The sequence below is a fragment of the Equus przewalskii genome, chromosome 5, assembly GCF_037783145.1.
Source record: "Equus przewalskii isolate Varuska chromosome 5, EquPr2, whole genome shotgun sequence".
Taxonomy (NCBI): Eukaryota; Metazoa; Chordata; class Mammalia; order Perissodactyla; family Equidae; genus Equus; species Equus przewalskii.
Genome location: NC_091835.1, coordinates 35,471,338 through 35,494,116, shown reverse-complemented (window position 1 = coordinate 35,494,116; position 22,779 = coordinate 35,471,338). Strand labels below are relative to the sequence as shown.

Genomic DNA, 22,779 nt, shown 5'->3' with positions numbered 1-22,779 from the left:
CATAACCTTTTCTCAAGCTATGCCACGGAAAGGTGTCAGGACTCCGGTAGCTCCTAGCCGTGGGACCAGTGGCAGAAACGTTCTTATACCTGACCATGTCAGAGGTGTGCCTGTCCCAGGCCTCCAGCATCTCCATTTCCCAACCTTGGGAGGAAGGAGGGCCTGGCACCAGAAGTACCCGCTTGAGGGAGCCAGGACTCCAGGGCCCCAGGCTCTTCCGAGATCCCCTCTCCAACTCTCCAGGATCCCTACACTCAGTTCCTCCAGAATGTCCATCCCTTCCCACTTCCCTGCCTGTCTCTCCGGTTCCACAGCTACCTCTCTAGGAACCGATGCGCAGAGACCCCCACCTCCATCCCAAGCCCGCCCCCATTGCCCGCAAAGAACCAGTCACAGCCATCTTCCTGGGGAGTCGTGAGGATGTTTTGTTTGGTTGGTTTTGGTTGGGATGTTTTTTAAAGAGCGTCATATAGATATTTATATATATAAATTATTGATGTGGGGGAGGGGCAAGGGGCTACATCGCAGAGGGGGCGCGCACACAGGGACTGGGGAAGGGCAGGGGCGGCACACGATGCTACGCAAAACAGCCACATCTAACAGATGAAATAATCACACCAACGGGGTGGGGGAGGGGCGGTGGCCACCGAGGGATGAGCATGGGGGGAGGAAGAAAGCAGGGGGACAAGGGAGAAGGACCTGGTCCAAGATACTGTGCGCTTTCTGCCCCCACCCCCACCACCTCCCCACCGCGCTGCACACCACAGGAGCCTTGGACTTCCATCTGTCCCTTCCTCCCTCCCTCTGCCCGGCTGCTGAGGCCCTACAACTGAGCAGCACCCCTCCTCGGCTCTGGGTGGTAGGCCTGGAGGGAGGCCCCCAAGGTCCAGATGCAGGGGCATGGGTGCTCTTGATCGAAGGTTCTACAGCGGCTTGTCGCTTTCCTTCTTCAGGTGACTAGGGAAGAGGAGGTACAGAGCAGAGACATGAGGGACTGAGGTTGACCCTGACCGGACACCCCTCACAGAGCAGGATAGTGGAAGAAGGGTTCCCTCCCCCAGGAGCCAAGTGCCCAGCTGTACCATGCCCACATCCCTGCCAAGCTGGCTGAGCTCACGTCCCCTCCCTCCCGGTGAGGGGTACCCGTAGTACCTGTAGTAGTCCTCCTGGGCAGGTAGCGGCACACTGTGCAGTGGGTGATGCGCGTGTAGCCACTGCTGCTGCTCTAGCGCCAAGCGCTGCAGCTCAGCTGACTGTGCGTGCATGGCCTGCAGCTGGTGAGCTGCTGACATCGGGGCAGAGAGGGAGGCTGGCAGGTCCCGGTAAGGAGCAGCTGTGGGCAGGAAGGGCAGGGGGCACGTGACTGAAGGGGTACAGAGTACTTACTCTGCACCAGAAGAGAGGCCAGCTGCTTTACATACAGAAGAAACGGAGACTAAACAGGTTAGGTTAACAGCCAGTCCTGCAAGTTGCCCGTGCGGGAGTTGGAATTCAACCCTCTTAGCCTGGCACTAAAACCTGTGCCTCTCTGGGGCAAGGCCTCAGCCCTCCTACTCCCCTTCCTATTTCCTCTGGGCACCTCCTCATCCCTCCCCAAGCCCAACTAGGCCAATCCCACCCAAATTCCTCCTTTCTGCCCTGCTTTCACTAGACCCTCCCCACTCCCAACCTCCATCCTTACCAAAGAGCTGGTGACGAAGAACTTCGTTCTCGTGCAGAGGGTGAGGAAGAAGGGGGTTGGGGAGGGTCCCAGCTGGGTAGGGGATCCGGGTAAGGTGAGACCCTGAGGCCAGGGGGTCAATGAGAGGGTGCACCGAGGCAGAGGCTGGAGGGTAGAGAAGAGGAAGGTGTCACCAGAAGGCAGGTTTGGGGGAAACCATGCATTTGGGTGCAGGGATCCAAGCCTGGGAAGAGAGATGGGCAAACACAGGGAGATCCAGAATGGAACACGGAGGCACAATGGAAGACCTAGGGGCCTAGGGAATGGACAGGACAAGACCCTACTGCAGTAGGGACTTATGGATGGCAGAGGACACATTACAGTTGTCAAAGGGGTCTGAGAAAAAGTAAAAAGAGAAGAGTGCTGCTTAGAGGAGATGGAAAATAAGAAGTTTGGGAAAGGAGACCGAAAGAGAGAGGTTAAGAGAGAAAGCACAAGGAAGCCTGGAATGAACATGTTTGTAAGGCTAGACTGGACAGTGTTCTGGACAATAACCAATATAGTGACAGGAGAGTAAGTAAAGTTCATTATCACCTATGATACCCACAACCAAAGCCACATGGCTCTTTCTGGAAAGTCAAAGATGTAGAGATGGGGAGGAACATGAAAGACCTCCACCTAGGAGGGGAGGATAAGATGGCAAGAAACAACAATAGAGTTGAACCCAGAGGAGTAAGAAAATGGGTATGTAAAGGGCTTGGGGAGAGGGGCTGTGAGGGTAGAAAGGTGGTGTTCCTTCAAAGGTTTCCCACTGGGCCTTTATCACAGATGGGATGCTGGATTCTGAAGAGGGCCACACTGGGGAATTAGTCTCTATAGCAAGACTAGGGTATGAGGAGACAGGCTGGGGGATGACAGGGAGGCAAAGATTAGGGCAGTGATCTCAGGAGGGTCATGCCACACTGGCGGAGGGTCGTCTTGGCCTGAGGAACAGAAGAGCCCAATCACTTGCGGGGGGGGAAGGTGGCCCCAACAGGCCAAGGCAAGGAAGTCAAAGTCTCACCTGCATGGATGGCATCCTGCTGGTGGAGGTGCAGGTGGGAGTGGATGTGGGAGTGCTGGTGGTGATGGGGGGTCACATTGAGCATCTGCAGCCGGGCCAGTGGGTCATTGCCCAGGGCTGCCACCCTTTCTGCGTGCTGCCTCTCAGCTGCCAGACGCTCGGCGTAGGACATGTCAGGCCGCAGGGCTGGCCCAGCTGCCAGCGCTAGACGTTCTCTCTCCAGAGGTCCCAGGCTCGGATGAAAGGGAAAAGGGTGCAGGCCAGGTGGGCCAGGCTGCAGAGCCAGTCCCCCATGTCGGGGGAAGGGATCCAGGCCCGGCCCAGGGACCCCGTGCAGGGGTTCCAGCTCACTGGGCTTCACCTCGAAGCCAGGCTTGAGGCGGTCACGGAGGTCTCGTTCACGGGCTTCCCGCTCCCTCTCCCGGGCAGCTGGGTCACTGCTGTACAGGGCCGGGACATTGTAACCCAGGATCCCCGGGTCCACAGCCCCCAGGGGCACGTAGAATGGATGGTTGCGATTGCCAGGAGACATGACATGGGGCCGGGCGTATTCACTCAGAGTGCGCAGGGCTGGAGTGTCAGGACCCAGGTAGGGGGGCACTGTAGCCACAGCACTACCCGGCTCAAACGGTGGGCGATGGGGCACTGGGCCGAGAGATGGGCACTCCACTGGAGCACGGCCCTCCTGAGCCAATTTCTGTGGAATACAGGAAGAAGAGAAGTCAGAAGGGCAGATCTGGAAAGAGGTGGCTGGTCCCAAGCTGCTCATTTGTCTCAGAAGCTGAACACCAAAATGCCACAGGATATTGGAACTCAACTTTCCAGGAACTTCCCTTACCCCCTTCTCCTGGATATTGCCTCTCCCTACGATGCACAGGGTAGTCTGGCCTGAGCTTGCCTTCCCCCAACCCAGGAACGCAACGATTCCTCCCGCTGGAATCCTTTGGTCTCCGTTTTCTGGGTCGCAGTAGTTCCTCCTCTCAGACTGGTGGCGCAATGACGCCCCCACCACTCGAGCCTCCCTGCGCGGCGCAGAGGGCGGGCCAGGAGGGTGGCGCACGTGGTGACGCACTCACCACGCTGCGTTCCAACTCGCGCTCCTTCTCGCGCTCGCGCTCCTTCTCGCGTTCTCGCTCGCGCTCGCGCTCCTTTTCTTCGCGCGCGCGCTGCTCGGCCTCGCGCCGCACCTTCTCCACCAGGTCGGCCCGCTTCTTGGCCAGCTTTGAGCCCTCCAGCGGCACGAAGTACAGGTCGCTGCGCGCGCACGAGTTAAAGCCGCGGTCCAGGTGTTTGTTGAACCTGCCGGGCGCGGAGGCAGCGCTCGCTCAGCCTCTGCGAGCTGCCCGAGCGGCCCCCGGTGACCCTGCCCCAAAACCAGCCCCGCAGGCTGAGGGCAAGGCAAGGATGTGAGATCTTTGAACAGCACACGAACGGCAGGCCCTTCCCGTGTATGCTCCCGCTCTCCGTCGGTCCCCATTACCCGCCACACCTGCCCTGGCTGCTCACCTGGCTGACTGGCTGGCGTGGCTGGGCACGTCTACCACCTTGGGAGGGGGCGAGGGGCTGCGGGCCGGGGGCACTGGGCTCTCGGGGGCCTCGTACTCCTCAGCCGGCTCCTGTTTGATCTGCGTGGCGCTCAGGGGTGGCCCTGAAGCAGGGGCTGCAGCCGGTGGTGGCAGGGATGACAGGCCCGAGGGCCCCGCAGGCGGCAGTGGCCCGGACCCCACGGTGGGCGAGCCCGGCTTGAAGGTCCCTGGGCCTGCGGGCGGCGAAGCACCTCGATAGCCTGGTGGGGTCCCCGTTCGGAAGGAGGGCGGCGACCCGGGCTTGTATCCGGGTGGGGTGGCTGTCTTGTAGGCCCCTGGGGACGGGGCTCGCTTTCCATACGGTGGGGGCCCAGGTGGGGAGGCTGTTTTGTAGCCTGCTGGCGAGGAAGCTACTGTGGCAATGACCGTGGAAAGTGTAGCCGAGGAGGTGGTGACTGGAGGTACCGGTGGGAAGGGGTAGGGCGCCCCTTGGGGGCCCTGGGAAGGAGAGGGATGTGAACATGGGTAGGACCCTTGAGAGGAGGAAGAGGAGTTGGAAGAGGAGGAAGAGGCTGGGGGGCCGTTGGGGCCTGCTTGGCTGTAGGACACCTGGCTGTGAGGTGGGGGCAGGTGCGCTGGCCCTGGTGGGTATGGCCTCAGAGAACCCAGGGAAGGAGACATGGCATAAGGGTGTGCATGGTGGGAGCTACTGCTCTCCAAGGGGTGGGGATACGCTCCAGGTGGAGGGGGTCCAGAGCTCCCATGATGCTGTTGCTGCTGTTGCTGTTGCTGCTGTTGTTGTTGTTGCTGCTGCTGCTGCTGCTGCTGCTGTTGCTGCTGTTGTTGCTGGTGGTGATGGTGATGTGTTGGGGCTGGTGGGTGGGCAGTGGACTGGCCTCCAGTAGGAGGGAAGGGGCCTAGATGGGCATTGCTGTTGGCTAAGAGGCGGCCATAGGGAGGAGGTGGTGGGGGACCCTGGCTCCACACAGCCTGGGATGGGAGAGAAGGCTGAGTATACTTGGGTGGCTGATTGGAGACAGAGAGGCTTGTTGGGGGAGGAAAGGAGTGGGGATAACTGGGCAATGCCTGGGAAGCTGGGTACTGGGAGGCAGAGGAAGACGAAGAACTAGAAGAGGAGGCTGCTGCAGAACTACTACTAGAGGATGAATAAGGATACCTCATTGGGGGGGCTGGGGTAGAAGAGGAGGAAGCAGGGGGCAGAGGATGGGGTGAGGGAGCAAGAGTGGGGCCCTTCTCTGGGCCAGGAGGAAGTCCACCCATACCCTGCCCCATGGCATGGGGAGAGGGCAGATGCCCAGGTAGTGGCTGGGCCCCCAGGCCAGGAGGAGAAGCTGATGCATTGTTAAGGGGTCTTAGAGCAGGTGGGGGAGGCAGGTTTGGTGTTACATGGGGGAAGGTGGCTGGTGGTGGAGCAGAGGGTAGATTTCCACCACCCACTGGAGTGTTAGGTGGCTTTGTAGGGGGAGCACCACCTGCCCCAGAGCTTGATATTGAAATGGGGGTGGTGGGTGGGGGGTGCTGCTTACCTCCACTAGGAGCCCCCACTGAAGAAGCAGCCCCTCCCCCTTTGGGACCCATTGGGGGTCCAGATAAAACTCCTCCACCAGTGCCCCCAGGATAGAGCTGTGGATGAGAGGGAGGGGCCCCAGGAGGAGCCTGGAACATTCGAGATGTGGGGGGCTCCATGGGAGCATGATATCCAGTGGGTGTCACAGAAGGATGGGGTTCAAAGCCAGGCTCTGGCTGTCGGGGGGTGCTGTCTGGTGGTGGAGGGGAGGGAGGGAAGAGTGGAGGGGGGTGGTAGGGGCGGGCTGGGCCCTGGGACAGGCCAGAAGAGGAGTCAGAGTCGTTCTCCACGCTTCCAGGGCTGTAGATGCTGGGGGACGTGCTTCGGTTATCCTGGTCGATATCCCTAGGGTCACTGCTGCCATCATCGTTGAGGCTCCGCCCATCTAAACTATCCAGATCCGAGGGAGACTGTGGCCGAGGGAGCTCCTGCTGTGTAGAAAACGGAGGGCCATTTTTCCCTTTTCTTGCTTCCCCTAGATTTGGGGCCTCCCTTGCACAAAATCATTTCCCCCTCACAGCACATCCACTGTACCATCACGTGAGGAATACTCCTGCTGAAGCCCACCCCGCTGCCATCTGGGGATTCCCCTACTCTCCGCTGCTCCGTAGCAGCCAGTCTTGTTTCCCTCCTTGTAAAACCTTATTCCTTCCTTAAGTGTCCATCTCAAGCACCTTCTCCCCATCTACAGCTGAACCAAATCCCAGTCTTCCACTAGCTCATATCCACCCTCCTCTCATGTCATTTTCCCCTTTAACTAAGCATCCTAGAAACCCTTGGTTCTTAAAAAGACCACTTCTGCATTTTCCTTAGGATTTATGTGTTCTTTCCACTAAGACTTCTCACCTTTAACCTCCTCCCCAGTCCCTTCATGAAAATCAGGACCTAGAAAAGGAGAGACTAGAATCCCCCACACTCTTTCAGTGCCCTTCGGCCCTGCCTGGTCATCTGGTGGTCTGGCCAAAGCCCTAAAGATCTGTCTGACATCTTATAGACAGGGCTACGTTCATCAGCACTAGGATATGACTTTTCTCTCATATGCCAGGTGAGATTAAAGTAGAAATTGTGAGCGAAAGGAAGTTTGGGGGAAAGAATGGTCAGAAAATGGATCAGGATGGCTGCAAGGGTCTCCCACCTCAGTTTTGGTCTTTTTTGGTGCGTTGGTCTCCTCACTTTCACTCTCTGAGATCTCTTCACTCCGGCCCTGTTTGCTGACCTTTGGGGTGGAGGCTTCCTCTACTCGGGCCTTCTGTTAGAGAGAAAGAGAAAATTCCTGTCTTACACCTCCCAAGCCTCCACCATTACCCTCTGCCGGACAGGAAGTTCCCCAACAACACACACACATACAGCCTCAGCCCCAGTGCCTGGGCATCCTGTGGGAGGACCTGAGGACAGAATACCTTGGCTGTCTGCCTAGACTTCTCAGCTTTGCCATCACTGCTGGACGTGCTGACCCCTCCAGGGGAGGCCCGGCCCCTCGATCTCAGTTCTTCCCGGGGCCCGGGGGCCTCTTTCTTCCGTCCACTCCTCATTGACATCTGAGGGAGAAGGAGGCAGATAATGCAGTTTTTTACATTGCACCTAACTTTCTGATGTGCCTTATTTCTATTCTCCCTCTCCAGGCCCTTCCCCTTAGCTTCCCTTAATCTTTCATGTCTTTCATTTTAGCTGTTACTCACTGAGTCTTTATTCTGTCGTGTCTTCATTCTTCAGGCTGTGGAGACCCCATTCTCCTCTGCCTGGGCAGCTGAATACAAAAACTTCTCTGCTTCACCCCAAGTTCCCCACAGCTGTGGCCTGGGAAGCAGGAAGCAGGATCTCCAAGTTTCCAGCGTAGGTACCTGGAACTTGCAGGATCTGTCTTCAGCGAAGCCTGTTAGAAAAAGATCATCAGAGTCTCCCAGTTGGGGACTAGAGTCTGAAAGGGATACTACTGTGCTTGTCAAGGGGCTGAGGAAGTGGCCCACTCCTAGGCATCTGGGTCAAGAGGTACAGGCTCCGTAAGACATTGCCGGCTTGCCCTTGGGCCACCCCAGCCATCTACAAGAGGAGACTCTGCAGAAAACTCAGATGTCCCGATGAGCTCCACTTCAGGAGATCACACTCTCTTACCCTTCATGATCCCTAGGAAATGTCAGTGTGCACACGAATTCCACAGCCTTACAAAGGAGCAAAAGAAGTGGAGCTGAAGTATTAAGTAATTTACTGAGGATCTTCTTTATGTCAAGCCCTTACACACACAATTTCACTTACTATTTACAACCAACCCTGGAAAGTAAGTATTCTTATTATTCCCATTACAGAGGTGAGGAAACTGAGGCTCAAAGATTGTGACTGACTTGGCCAACTTCACATGATGAATACAGTGAGGAATAAATGACAGCATCAGACTCCCTGACTTCAAAGCCCATGCTCGCTCTTCTATACTTTGCTATCCTCTCAGAAGTTGGTGGGGAGAATTCTGAAAAGGTCTAGATCAGTCCCAGAGATATGGAAAGAGTCTTTCTTCACGTCAGAGTAGGTGCTAGAAGAATGTCCTATTCTACAGTGCAAAGGCACACAGCGCTACAAGCCCAAGGTATGCCCAAAGAGCAGAACTTCGTTTTTGAGAGCCTGACAAAGCCCCCTCTCTGGGCTTGGGTTCCCTGAGGCTAGAGGAAAAGTCAGGGTCTTCACTGTATCAACTGAATCAGTGAGTATCAGTGAGCACACAGTACAAATTTACAAGTTTGTAAGCCTATCCTCCCACTTGGCTTAGACAGGGACACACACCTCCTCACAGCCTATCTATATCTATCTATGTATATCTTTATATATCTATATACAGTCATGCTTCACTTAATGATGGGGATACGTTCTGAGAAATGCGTCGTTAGGTGATTTCGTCGTTGTGTGACCATCATAGAGTGTATTTATACAAACCTAGGTGGTACGGCCTACTACACACCTAGGCTCTATGGTACTAATCTTATGGGACCACCATCACATATGTGGTCCGTCGTTGACTGAAATGGCGTTATGCAGGGCGTGACTATGGTCAGCTGTTCTCATCTGCACTTCTTTGTACTTCTTGCTAAGTGTCACGTCTCTCCATATTACCGACCATAAGATCTTCTGAGAGCAAAAACAGTATCTTCTTACTGTTTTCTTCCTTTCCGTATCCCCCAGTGACGTCATGTATATACGGGCGTTCTGTTCGGTTCTCGTTATTGCCCTTTAAACCCACTAACTTCAGTAGGTCTTCTTGAATGAAGTGCTGCTGGCCTGGGTGGGAACACTGTAAACTTACCCACCAATTCTGAGTTAGGCGGCCTGGCTCGGTAAATGGCATTTCCACATTCTATAGCATATTCTTCCCAAGGAATACAGAGTAATTACTTTTCACTCAACCCTACTGAGGCAGGCAGTGAGGGGTGAGCCTAACCTTTCCAGGAAACTTAATGACAATTTACTTAGAGTCACAAAATAGCTGGGACAGAGCCCCGGGTCTTCTGAAGTTACAACTGATGCTCTGCCCAGTAAACCAGCCATTTTTCTTCAAATACAACTATTACCACATTTTTAAGTGGTTGTGTAGATAGGTTTTAAAATAGCGTCAACCCAAAAAATCGAAAGAACAAGACCCAACATAAGGGGAAAAACCACCTTAACAAAAGCACAACAAAGATGACTACTTATGACTGGTGTGGGCCCCTCTAGAGGAGGGTGCCCATCTCTCCCTCCAAACCTGCTCACCAAGTCAGTCAGGGCTAGGGGATCCAAAAGGGCAAAGCAATGCAGGAATGCACCTGAGGAACAGAGCAATCGCAGTGTGCCTCTCCCCCTCCTCAACTTTTTAAATCAGCTGAAATCTGATAAAATTAGCAAGGAGTAGCTTTGAAAGAGAAAAGCAGTCATAAAAGGGTCGGTAATCCTGCGAATAAGGAGTGGCAGGGGGAGAGAAAGAGTTAGAGCTGGGTTGCATAGGTGTTTCTGATCTTGGGGCATGGTTTAGCACCAACAAGCTGAGCTCCCCAACGTCTTGCCCTGAGAGCCAGTTGCTATGAGTAGTATTTATAGAGCACCTACTCTACCTGGCAACATACTCCAGACATTCACCTTCATTGCCTTACTGCAAAAGGAAACGATAAAGACCAGATTGGAGAGGTAGAAAAGTGAGAAATACGGAAGGAGTCTCTAAGAAGGAACAGGAAAAGAAATTAAGGGGGAGGCCGGCCCAGTGGCCCAGCGGTTAAGTGCACACGTTCCGCTTCAGCGGCCCGGGGTTCACCGGTTTGGATCCCGGGTGTGGACATGGCACCGCTTGGCAAGCCATGCTGTGGTAGGCGTCCCATATATAAAGTAGAGGAAGATGGGCACAGAGGTTAACTCAGGGCCAGTCTTCCTCAGCAAAAAGAGGAGGATTGGCAGCAGATGTTAGCTCAGGGCTGATCTTCCTCAAAAAAAAAAAAAAAAAGGTTACTGGGGCCGGCCCCGTGGCCAAGTGGTTAAGTTTGCACCCTGCGCTTTGGCGGCCCAGGGTTTCGCCGGTTCGAATCCTGGGCACAGACATGGCACTGCTCATGAGGCAACACTGAGGTGGCATCCCACATGCCACAACTAGAAGGACCCACAACTAAAAGATACACAACTATGGGGCCGGCCCGGTGGCGCAGCACTTAAGTTCGCACGTTCTGCTTCTCGGCAGCCCGGGGTTCGCCAGTTCAGATCCCGGGTGCGGACATGGCACCGCTTGGCACACCATGCTGTGGTAGGCGTCCCACATATAAAGTAGAGGAAGATGGGAACGATGTTAGCTCAGGGCCAGTCTTCCTCAGCAAAAAGAGCAGGACTGGCAGTAGTTAGCTCAGGGCTAATCTTCCTCAAAAAAAAAAAAAAGAAAAAAGATACACAATTATGTACCGGGGAGCTTTGGGAGAAAAAGGGAAAAAAAATAAACCTTAAAAAAAATTTTTTTTAATTTAAAAAATTTTTTAAAAAAGAAATTAAGGGGGAGAGAGACAAGAAGGATGTCAGAGGGAATACAATCGAGGCACAAGGCTTTCTGGGAAGGGCTTGCAGGGTGAATTTCAGGATCATTGGCCCAGCCCCCATCATCATTCCGACCTGCCAGACTCACAAACCAGTCCAAAGTGACTCCTAGATAACAATGCAGCCCAGACCAGCAGATAACAATGGACTGGCCTAAGCCTTCTTAGAATCCAGGGTTGTCAGAGGGGCCTCAGAAATCATATCTATAACCCCTTCATCTTACAAAGAAGCCGAGGTTCAAAGAAAGAGAAGTGACTTGCCCAGGATCACAGTTAGAGGCACAGCCAGGACTAGACCCAGGTGTCCTGGCTCCTGCTCCAGACTATTTCCACTGCACCAGGCTGCTCCACAGCCCTCACCCCTGGGCCACCCTCACCTGGGATGGGCGTGGGAAGTCCAGCCATTCCTACAAGGTCAGGGAAATAAAAGGTCGAAGGTTAGCTGAGGGAAAGGGTCACCGTGGCAACAGTCTGGGAAAGAGGAGAAGGGAGACTCAAGTTTAAGAAAAGGGAAGAATATCAGTGCAAAGAAGCAAAGAGACTACTGTATGCAAAAAAAATCTCTAAGAATAAGGGAGGTAGAGGCCAGAAAGAACTACCAAAAGATGGTATAACTTCAAGAGGAGCATTTCCATCCTCCCACCATGCCTAGGCGGAGGGACCTGGAGAAATACCTATGACCTACAAGTAACATGTCTACCTGTTCCAACAGACTGCTGGATGGAAAGGGGTAGACCTGCTGGGGAACTTCCTGTCCACCAGCGGCACCAGAAACTTCCTGCAGAACCCAGCCAACAGTCCCAAGGACACACCCAAAGGCTGAGGTCCGCTCAATATTCTGAACTCCCACCGACTGGACATCCCACAGGATCACTGCCATGGCAACAAAATGGCAGAACCTGCCCCTCAAGAGTCCATCCCAGGGGTCCATCTGCCAGCCACTCCCCCTCCAGTTGCCAAAGCAACTCCTACCCTCCTATAGCACCCTCAGGGAAGGGAGCTTAAGAGTACCTACCCCAGGAGGAATACGCCCATGAACAAAGGGAAATCTTTGAGCTCAAAACAGTAATGAAGACCCCCGCCCCCCATGGAAACTATGGCTAGAGGGGCAGTGGGTACTCTGAGGATTTGAGGGTAGAGATCACAACTTGGAGTGCCTATAAGATTGCCCAATGCTCTCCTCTGTTTCCACCCTTCCAGAAACCCTTTCTCCCTAACTCTCCTTTCTTCCATCTCATTAGTTTTAGAAGGACCCACGCTACCGCGCCCCAGTGTGCCCCTCTCCGAGAAGTAACTATGTCTGGAATTGGAAAAACAAGGCCAGAAGTGACCTGGAGGAGAGGAAAGAAAATTGAGTCACAAAGGCATCACCCTCAACTTCCACCCGGGAACACCTCGAGTTCTTCTCAAAGGCGGCCCTCTCTTTGGCCCTTTCCGAGCCTCGGTTTCCCCAGGTTCCCTTCTCCTCATCAGCTACAATCCCCTCTCTTTCCACCTACCACACCCCTCCCCATCTCCCTCTTCGTTCCATACCTAAGTACCCGGTATAGAACCTGGCTCTGAAACCCGGGTTCCGGGCCTTTGGGGTTTTCCTGGACCCCTCATGCCCCACCTCGCTGCCATCTCTCCGTTCCTTGTTACCTTCACCCCGAAGCCCCCTCATGGGCATGCCCCGTTTTTCCTCCGCCAACCCTCCACCTCGGCGTTCCTCTTTTGGTCCCGTGGGTCCCGCTCTTGCCCCATCAGCTCTCCTCCTGAGACCCTCCCACCTCCCCCTACCTTCCGGATCCTCCCGGTGCCCTGGTCCCCATCCCTCCTCGGGAACCGGCCCCACCCCCTGAGCCCCCAGCCTCAGACCAGGCAGCGCCTGCAGTGGGGGGACCGGATCGGGAAAATAACAAATGGAGGCGGCGACCACGGCGGGAGGGGGAACTGGGAGGGGTGGGGGAGGGGGTGGGGAGCCACGGGCCAGAACCCGGGCGGGCCCGAGGCCCGGGCGGTAGCAGATCTTACCTGGTTGTAGCTCGGGACGGCTGGCTGGCTCCGAGCGGGATTCGGGGCTCCGGCGCCTCCGGGGGGCGGCGGCGGCCGCTCCCCCGCCCCCCTCTCCTCTTCCTGGCTTCAGTCGCCGCCGCGACGGCGACGGCGGCGGGTCCGACCCCCCCGGAGGGCGGCCCCCATCCCCCTATTTCCCCCCACTTGGCCCCGATCGTTCGCCCGCCCCCCGGAGCAAATCCCGACCGCCGCTCTCGCTCGGCCCCTCCCCAGGCCCGCCGCCTCCCCCGGCCGCCCGGAACGCCGAGGCCGCGCCGCCGCCGCCCCCGCCGCGCCGCTCGCCCCCGCGGCCCGGCCGGCCCTTCGCGCGGCTCTGCCCGCCGCCGCCCGCGCCCGCCCGGCGCAGCCCGCACTCGCGCGGCCCCGGCCCCCTAGGCGGCCTCCGCCCGCGGCCCCCGCCCTGCCCGGGCCGTCGTCCCCCGCGTCCCCTCCTAGCCCCTCCCCGAGGCCAGCGGTCCCCCTGAAACGGGTCCCGGCCCGAGGCCCCGGCCCGACGCGGGGCTGCGGGCTGGCTGGGCGGCGCGTCCGGCGACTCGCACAGGAAAGCGGACGGCGGAGGGAGGGAGCCTGGGAGAGGGGGATGGGAGAAGAGAGGAAGAGGGAGAAGGAGGGAGCGCGGAGGAACCGGGAGAGAGGGGCCAGGAGGGAGACGCAAGGGAGGGAGCGCGAGGCGAGCTGCGGGGGGGCGGTGGGGGAGAGGGGGAGCCGGAGAGGGGGCGGCGCTGCGCGAGTTGGCCGAGACCGAGGCCGGGGGGCCGGCGCGCGGGGAAGGGTTCGCCGAGGCGGAATGTGGGGAGCCCGCGGGCCTGGCGCCGGAGAGGGCTGGGTAGGAGGGGCTGTGGGTTTTCAGAGCAGATATAGGGGAGGCTGGGGAAGTGTGGGGGCAGAGTCTGTGGCAGAGGTGAGGTGGGAGGTTGTGGGTAAGTGGCAGAGATTGGGATAATGGGGTTAGATTGGAAAGATGGAGCTACATGGGGGCTTTTGGGGCCATGAGGTGTGTGCAAGGAGGCGAAAGAAGCTTGGGGTGACAGTGTCTGTGGCAGGCATGTAGCGGGGGAGGTTTGGGGGGCAGTTATGAGAGAATGGGATGGAAGTTTGGGGTCATAAGGAGGGGAAGAAACTGAAAGGATGGAGATGTATAGGAGAATGGGGTTTCTGGAAGAGTAAAGAGTTTGGGGGTGATTGGTGTTGGGAAAAGAATAGGCAATATAAGAATTTGGGGGCGATGAAACAAAGCTGAGGAGAGACAAATCCAGAGATGTCAGTGTGGAGAAAGAAGGGAAAACATGAGGAGCCTTAAGAAGGGATGAAGGAGGTGGGGCCAGATGCATATTCCAGGGGGAGGCTGGGGTTCTGAGTGGGCAAGGAGGGTGGAAGACACAGAGATGGCTGGATTCTGGGGGTGGGGGGTTTCCAAAGAGAGCTAAGGAGGGTTTTGGTTGGCAAGACAAGGTAGATAGAATGAGATGGGGGCAGCGTAAGCTGGGTAAAGAAGATTAGAGGAAAATGTACGATGAACAAGGCCTTTGGTGGCAATATGGAGGAGGGAAGGTCAGTGCTGGGGAAGACAAGAGAGGAGATGGGAAGGAAAAACAGTAGAAGGAAATGATAAAAATGGGGAGGGCAAGCCCCAGTGTAGGTAAGGGATTAATTTATAGGAATGGGACGCCATTCTCAGGCCCTTCTGTCTGGTGGTGTCTCCATTTTACTTCTCAAATCTGTTTGAAGCCATCACTGATGGTACCTTGGGCCACAGGGAAGGGGCCAGGTGGGGATTAAGCTCAGTGTGGAGCCAAATCCCTGAGTGCCCTGGTTCCCCAAGCCCAATCATTCTAATGTGGAGACAATCCCCACCACAGTCTGCAGGCCTCTCCTTCTCCCCCCACTGCTCTCCAGGCAGCCTGTGACTCTGTCAGCCTGCCAGCCATTCTCAGTCTTCAGCCATGAAGCCAGCACCCCCACCAGTCCACCACCAGTGTCTTCTTCTGGGCTCTCTCCCTGGCCCCACACCAAGCAGCAACATCTCCAGGACAAAGGACACCAAGGAGGCACTGGGTGATTTTTGGCAGCTGAGATTGGGAAGGCCAGAGAATGGGAGGGAGGCAGGCTGGGAAACAGGAAGAGCTGGAGCTGGAGCCTGGATTGGAGCCCTCAATAGTTTTCCAGATTTAGGGTGGGGGTAGGGCATGTGTGGGGCCAGGTCAGCTAGAGGTCAAGGATGGGCCCTGAATGGCAGGATCCCCCCAGCCTTCTGGGAAGGAAGGAGGTTAGCTCTGTAGCAACTCAGATTTTGCCTCATATTTCCTTGAGCCAGGTTCTGCTGTGTTCTAGAAATACCCTAAAGCTCTAAATGGATTCTAAAGCACTGGGGAATCTGAGTAACAAGGCTTCCTAGGCCTAGGAAAGAATCAGTACTCTTTAGTCTCTTGAATTGGTTGGCACTCACTTTACCACCCCATGCCCACCTTCCTCATCCCTCAGGGCCTTCTAGAGACCAGGCCAGCTCCATCCCCCCGTGTCCCCCTCTCCTCCCCTTCTTCAATGCCTTAGGACAGCCCTGTTCCTTCTCCAAACCCCTAACTTTGTTCCAAGACTCTTCCCCTCCCTGGTGCATTTCCTCTCCTTCTGCACTTTTCATTTCAGTCTCCCACTGGGCCCTGACCCAGGCCCTTCCCAAGTCTCTTCCAGGCTCAGCTCTTCTCCCTCATTTCTTTTGTGTGTATGTGTGTGTGTGTGTGTGTGGAAGATTGGATTGGCCCTGAGCTAACATCTGTTGCCAATGTTCCTCTTTTGCTTGAGGAAGGTGGTCCCTGAGCTAACATCCATGCCAGTCTTTCTCTACTTTGTATATGGGATGCCACCACAGCATGGCTTGATGAGCGGCGTGTAGGTCTGCTACATGCCCAGGATCCGAACCTACAAATCCCGAGGTCCCAGAAGCAGAACTTGTAAACTTAACCACTACACCGCTGGGCCCACCCCTCTCCCTCATTTCTTAACCACTAAGCGATGGGCTAGAATGGTGACATATCTGAGCCTAAAAGAAAAATTTAGACAGAGACAGGAATGGGAATGGGAGGAGTCAGAATAGAAGCTAGGGTCTACTCCCTCCAATTCCTCCCCTACCTGAGGGCCAGGCTCACAGTTCAGCTTCAGAGAACATCACACACACACCCCACCATCCCTCACCCCAGCTCCCTCTTGGGCCCCAGCCCCCCACAAACCACTGGTCTCTAGGCAACGGCACAAAGGGAAAGTGGAGAGAGGGGGCCTGGGAGGCCCAGGCTGAGCTAGTTGTAACCCAATCCAACCCAGTACCTGAGGCGGGGCATGGCTGCCAGAGAAGGCAACCTAGCAAGCAGCAGGGAAAGGGCAGAGGTTAGGAAATGCGGCTCCAACCAGAATAGTCCTGGTCAGTCCAGGAGTTACTGAAGAAAGATGGATATAATGGACCCCAGAGAAAACTGAGAGGCACAGAGAAAAGTACGGTGTGCCCCAAGGGAAACACAAAGGGGTGCCAGGAGACATGGGAGAGAAGGGAAAGATGAGATGCCCACACTGAAATTAAGAGGCCAGAGAGGGGGCAAGAAACTCTTTGAACTGAAAATGGTTGAGGTGTCAGCGACACAGGAAGACAAGCAGAGAAATGGGTCCTGCCCCTAAAGAACTGGAATCTTTCTAGTCCTGGAGCTGGGCAGAATGGCAGAGGGAGCACAGGACCAGAACTCAGAGTAGAAACAGTGGGAGGCCCATAGAGGGCAACCTTTGAAATGCCTCCCTCCCCACCCCTAGCTGGGGGAGCAGTATGGTGTCCTGCAGACCCTTGACTCCCTCTAGTGGCCACAGTTCCCTATGTGCAGCCCCTATGGCTGGATTCTGCCCTGGTATCCAAGCACTGTGAGGGGGTTTCTCTCTCAGATGGTTCCTGGATTCCCATCTAAATGCTGGGGCTCTACCAGAGATGAAGAGTTATAATGGGTCTCCAGTTGCACACTGGCACCCTACTTGCAGGCTGACCCAGCCAGGGGGCCTTTTGAGTACTAGTTTGCTGGAAGACTCAGTCAGGCACTCCTCCATACCCCCCAGTACCTTCTTCCCTCCCCAGTTCCACATCTTGCAGGGGATGATGCCCATGCAGTGCTGTTCCATCTCAGAAGTGGCCAGAATTCTTTTCAAGAGGCCAGGATGGGAGCTGCTGCAGTCCACAGCTTTATACCTTCTTTGGTCAAGGTGCTTTGGGAATTGGAAAACACTTTGGACCCCTTTCCCCCAAAATGCACATATACACAAAATGTTTGATACTTTCAGGAATTCTTGGACCCTGGGTTAAGAATCCCTAATTCACCTGGGTCCTGGGGCCAGGCTTGATGCTGAGCAGGCAGAGGCAACGTGGTCCCCACCTGGCCAGGGTGGAGTAGGCAGTGCCATCATCCTGGCTATGTTTGTTCAGTTTCTTCCTCTTTTCATGCCTTCCCCAGCTCTGCTATCCAGTTTGACCAACTTCCAGGTGTTCCATCTTCTCTCCCCTCATATGGACTAGAGTAAGACTCCTCAGACACAATAATGTACTGTGATTCAGACTTTAATGGTGGTGCTCATTTCAACAGCAGAGAGGTGGTGGCCACTGTGGAACATGGCACAGGGGAGTGAGACATTGTTATGGTGCAGCTGCAGGAAGAAGAGGGAAGCTAAGGCTGGGGGAGTTATCAGGGAAGAGCCGCCAGGCACACAGTCCCACCTCTGGACTGAGCCAGGCTTCAGGTAAGGGTTGGCACACACATAGGAACTGCCATCAAGGCCCTTTTCTGTTACCCTTCCCATTCCAGCAAGACCTCCTGCCCCAGGCAATCTGAGAATCTACAGCCACATGAAATACAGATGCATAGTCCCCTCCAGTCAGGCCAGTTTTTCGACCTGGAGTTACGGGGAAATGATTAGTTAATTAACCGGATGAATAAAAAATAAATAAATGAATGACTAATACACTAAAGTCTTAGGCTAGGCATGACCATGCAGCCAGCACCCCCCTCCACCTCAGCACTACGCAGTTCCGGGCTCATGTGTAACGTGGAACCAGTACAAAGCAAAAGTGACACGTGGCCCCTCTCCGAACATCTCAAAAACTAACCCTGATGCTCTAGTCACAGACCCTGATCGTTCTTCCATGGACCCCCTTATAATCCTCAGTCTCACAGCCAGTTTTTGAGGAGAGAATAGAAAGGAAAGAGAAGTGGAGAGTGTGGAACCCAGAGAGGGGGAGAGCAGAAACAGCAGGGGCTGGACAAGCCAAGGCGCAGCAGGTCAGCCGGGGTGTGTGGAGTGAAATATCACAGAGCAGGACAGGAAGAGGTTCCAGGAGGACAGGAGCAGGGTTCCAAGTCTCCAGGAAAATAGTGGGATCACAGCACGCTGGGATTGCGGAAATTATGTCCTGCAAAGCGAGCTTCATCCCCCAGCTCTTCTTCAATTCTGAGAGAGAGGAGCCAGAAAGGAAATGTCAGGGAAGCAGGAGGATCCACTTCTCTTCCCAGGAAGCCCACAGCCTCCAAGTCCCTCACTCCACCTGCTCCTGTGTCCTGGCCCAAGCATGGGCATTCCCTGGCTTCCCCACATGACCTGTGGGATCCATCAATCAGGCCATCAGTAAACTCATCTTTCAAAAACAACTATTTCTGGATATCTACTGTTCTCCAGGCCCTGGGCCCTGGAGACAGAACAGGGGGCAAACAGAGCTTTTAACCCTCTGGGCCCTAGGCTCCCAGTCCCAGGTTCCCTCACCTCATGAGCTGATTGTACTTAGCCAGACGCTCAGAACGGCACGGGGCACCAGTCTTGATCTGAAACATCCCAAAAGATCAGCAGCTCAGTGGCTGCCCCTTCATTTTTAAAACTTATACTCCCTTGAAATTCCCCTGATATCCTCAAACCCCTGGAAGGAGAGACCCACCAATTCCACAAAGATCTCCCTTGCACTCACCTGGCCTGTGCACAGCCCCACCACCAGGTCGGCAATGAATGTGTCCTCAGTTTCTCCTGAGCGATGACTCACCATGACCCCCCAGCCATTCTCCTGGGCCAGCTTGCACCTGTATCCATACACCAGCACTGACCCCCGGCCCCTCACAGTGGGCACTCTCTTCCCAGCCCCAACATTGGGTCTGTGTCACAAAACATCTGGAGGGAAGCTGTCTGGGAGGGGAACAGAGAATCAGGGGTGGAGGGAGCAGAACTAAGAGAGCTATGAAGGTGACTCCAGGTTCCCTGCTCTCCTCTCATCTGTGGGCAAGATTAGGCTGGGAGCACTTCCAAGAGGGGTCCTGCAGAAACAGGCTGAGTAGGAGAGGGCCAGAAGGCACTCACGCTTGGATGGCTTCAGTGACGGAACCAATCTGGTTGACCTTGAGCAGCAGACAGTTGCAGGCCTTTTCCTCCACTGCCCGCTCAATACGCTTTGGGTTGGTTACTGTCAGGTCATCGCCCACAATCTGGATCCCTACATTGGCTGTGAACTTCGACCAGGCAGCCCAATCATCCTGGTCAAATGGGTCCTCAATGGAAACCACTGCAGGGAGAGTGGTAAGGGGGCTGTTGATCCTCCTGTGGTCTATGTATCAGGCAGGAACAACCCCCTTTGATTCCCTGAAACGGACAGCTTCCCTGGCTAACTGAGCCTGCTCATCCTTGCTTCTCCTCACCCCCTCCAAATAAGCCTGCCCTGAGTCTTTTTTTTTTCTTCTTCTTCTTCCTCTCCCCAAAGCTCCCCAGTACATAGCTGTATATTCTAGCTGTAGGTCCTTCTAGTTGTGGCATGTGGGACGCCACCTCAGCATGGCTTGATGAGCACTGCCACGTCCGCACCCAGGATCCAAACTGGCGACACCCTGGGCCGCTGCAGCGGAGAGTGCAAACTTAACCACTTGGCCATGGGCTGGCCCCCCTTAACTGATTCTTATCTAGATTCTTTCATAAAACTTTTTTTTAAAAAAAGCATTTAGAACCTTTCTCACAATCGATCTTTGCATTTTCCTATTTTCATTACTAGGAAGCCCTTCCTCATTACTAATGGAAATCTTTCATTCTGGAATTTATGTCTATTTTTTTCTTGCTCTGTTTCAGGAAGATGGAAACCAACTGCCTCCATCCAGGGGTAAAAGCCCTCAAGAGTCTTGGAGAGAGAAATTCAGTCCCCCTCAGCCTTCTGTTTTATTCACACATCACTTCCAGCTCCACTGAGCATCCACAATTTTATCAATCAAAAATATTCAAATGTTCAGTCACCCTCTCACCATCCCTGGTTCCTTCCAAAGCCTTCCCCATGACCCCAGTAGCTTCAGAGCCCATGACTTTAAACGGGACCGGAAGCAGATAGAACAGATTGATCACAGGAACCTGAACATGTACACTACATACAAAGCCCAGGTCTGCAGGAGGCTCCTGCACCCCATCACGGGTTCTCAGGTTCTTCTTAGCTCCCCTCCACCCAACATCTGACTCAGTGCCCCAAAAAGTCCACAGTTGCCCCAACACATCCCTGCTTGCCCCCACCCCTCCCCCTGCCCTCTCGTCCATACCCCTTGCTCTCACCAGGATAGTCCCTGACAAAGTCCTGGTAGAGGGCCCCTAGCTGGTCCCCAGTGATATATCGGGAAGGATCAGCAGGAGACTTGAAGTCCAAGTCATATTTGCCATCACGATAAAACTCTGAGGCAGCGACATCCATGCCAATAACGATCTTTTCTGTGTAGCCAGCCTTGTCGATGGCTTCCTTCACCAGTTCCAAGGCTGGGGATGGAATACAGTGAGATTATCAGCAGGAATGGTGGGCAAGGAGGAATGAGGGACAGAAAGAAAATCAGAGCAGAGGTCGAGGACCTGCTGGGGAGACGTCTGGCTAAGGTTGTTGTTGGGGTTACCCCCATGTCTGGGAAGAGCAAGCCTTCTTCTAGGAAGGCAGAGGAATGGAATTCTGTTAATAATAGGGTTTTTTTAATAGTTATCATTTATTGAGGGCTAACTATGTCACCCAAGCATTTTATCTATACAGTCATGTGCTGCCTAACAATGTTTTGGTCAACGACAGACCACATATACAACAGTGGTCCCATAAGATTGTGCCTTATAGCTGAGATGTGTAGTAGGCAACATCATGTAAGTTTGTGTAAGTACACACTATGATGTTCACACAAAGACCAAATCGCCTAACTGCGCGTTTCTCAGAACATGTTCCATCATTAAATGACGCATGACTATATGATCTCATTTAATCCCCACAGTGATGCTATGAGGTAGATACTGTATTATTCCCCTTTTCCAGATAAGAGAGATGAAGCATTGAGAAGGTAAGTAAGAAAGATCACTAGCCAGTAACTCTTCAAGGTTCTATCCAGATAATTTGGCCTCAGAACCTTAACTTTTAATCACGACCTGTATTGTTTCTATTCACTAGAACAGTTTCTCCCAGGGCAGAGAAAAATAAGCGATCCTAGAGGCCTAAGAGGTTGGAGTGGGAATCGGGTAGATTTGGAATGGATCCCTGGAGTTTGGTGTGTCTCATCAAACTGTGAATCCTATGGAGTAAAGGCCGGGATGGCTCAGCCCACAGGTCACCTAGACCAGCATTCCAAGGGGCACCAGTGAGAATGTACAGTTGCTAACAGAGCTGGCTGGGCAGATGAAGACTGTCCTCGCAGGCCTACTTGTGAATTTGGCAGTCCCTCTGCAACCCACTCCAAGAACCCGTACCTCTTGGAGTTAGCTCAAGGACCATCCACCAACACTCCTTAGGATTTAGTGAAGTGTGTGGTCCTTCCTGATGCCCCAGGATGGAGTGAGACTTAGAGTTGGGAATGGGGCTCCTGGCCTCACCTTCACTGTTCTCCAGGATATTGGGGGCAAAGCCACCTTCATCTCCCACATTGGTGGCATCCTTGCCATACTTGTCCTTGATGACCCCCTTGAGTGTGTGGTAGACCTCCGCCCCAAGTCGCATGGCATCCCGAAAGCTCTCAGCACCCACTGGGAGGATCATAAACTCCTGCATGGCCAGCTTGTTCCCAGCATGAGAGCCACCATTGATCACGTTGAAGGCCTGGGAGCCACAGGACAGAAAAGTCACAGAGCACTTCCCTTTTTGTCCCTAGGAGTGTTAACCCAAGATCTCAAACTTCCCCCAGCTTCCCAGAGTCAGGGTCTCAGGTCCCCATCCTTTCTCTTTAGCTGTCCCCACTCACTTTTCTCTCATCAACCTCACAAGGTTTCATGCTCCCCCACCCCACCCCTGGGAGAGGCACAGGCGTGGCAGGTAGGCTCACCGGCACAGGCAGGATAAGGTCTGAGTTCCCAGCCAGTTGAGCAATGTGGCGATATAGGGGCAATTCCCGCTCAGCTGCCCCTGCCTTACACACGGCCAGGGACACACCCAGGATGGCATTGGCCCCAAACTTGGCTAGGAGATTAGAGACAAAGGCACTGAGCAAAAATGTCCCTTCCTCTTCTAGCCCTTGCCTCCACCTATATTCCCCAAAAGGAGCCAGTAAAGGAGACCTCCTCCTCCCTCTCCACTCCTGCAACATTTCATCCATCCTCTCCTGAAAATAGCAGGGAAAGGGGATAGGGAGAGAGGAGGTGATTGCATAGGGCAGTGAGCTGCACCTATTTTTAAACATCTCTGAGACCACAGAGCATCTCCTGCCAACTCCCACCTTTTTATGCTGCAAAGTTCTTTCTGTCTAATGTCACTCCCTCCCACCGCAGTTAAACTCATCTTCTCTTGCTCTGGCTTTGGGAGGAAGATGGAAGAAGGGCTAGTCCTCTGACAGTCCTTCCTAAGGAAGCCTCCACAGCGCTGGCTCCTTCAG

The 22,779-nt window shown here is 54.6% G+C and overlaps 2 protein-coding genes across 4 annotated transcripts in view; both read right to left on the bottom strand.

Annotated features, from left to right (window-relative positions):
• Positions 1-401: 401 nt before the first annotated feature.
• Positions 402-13,188, bottom strand: ATN1 (atrophin 1). 2 transcript variants are annotated; one of them, XM_070620584.1, is made up of 10 exons: positions 12,881-13,188; positions 7,517-7,710; positions 7,238-7,375; positions 6,973-7,086; positions 4,230-6,268; positions 3,800-4,022; positions 2,724-3,420; positions 1,682-1,825; positions 1,153-1,333; positions 402-957 (listed from the first exon to the last, which is right to left on the bottom strand). In XM_070620584.1, exons 2-10 carry the CDS (start codon positions 7,541-7,543, stop codon positions 924-926), a joined length of 3,597 nt encoding a protein of 1,198 aa, XP_070476685.1. In that variant the 5' UTR covers positions 7,544-7,710; positions 12,881-13,188; the 3' UTR covers positions 402-923. The 2 variants fall into 2 exon arrangements, with proteins under 2 accessions (XP_070476685.1, XP_070476686.1); XM_070620585.1 differs by having other exon boundaries at positions 4,230-6,265.
• A 4,300-nt stretch (positions 13,189-17,488) lies between these two features.
• ENO2 (enolase 2) overlaps positions 17,489-22,779 on the bottom strand; it is an 8,203-nt gene continuing 2,912 nt past the window's right edge. For both annotated transcript variants that reach the window (XM_070620588.1, XM_070620586.1), the window contains exons 6-12: positions 22,234-22,367; positions 21,788-22,010; positions 20,507-20,704; positions 19,283-19,484; positions 18,900-19,008; positions 18,701-18,759; positions 17,489-18,391 (exon numbers count right to left, since the gene is read on the bottom strand). In XM_070620588.1, the coding sequence (XP_070476689.1) occupies positions 18,322-18,391; positions 18,701-18,759; positions 18,900-19,008; positions 19,283-19,484; positions 20,507-20,704; positions 21,788-22,010; positions 22,234-22,367 (995 nt within the window). In that variant the 3' untranslated portion in view covers positions 17,489-18,321. The remainder of the gene's footprint in view (positions 18,392-18,700; positions 18,760-18,899; positions 19,009-19,282; positions 19,485-20,506; positions 20,705-21,787; positions 22,011-22,233; positions 22,368-22,779) is intronic.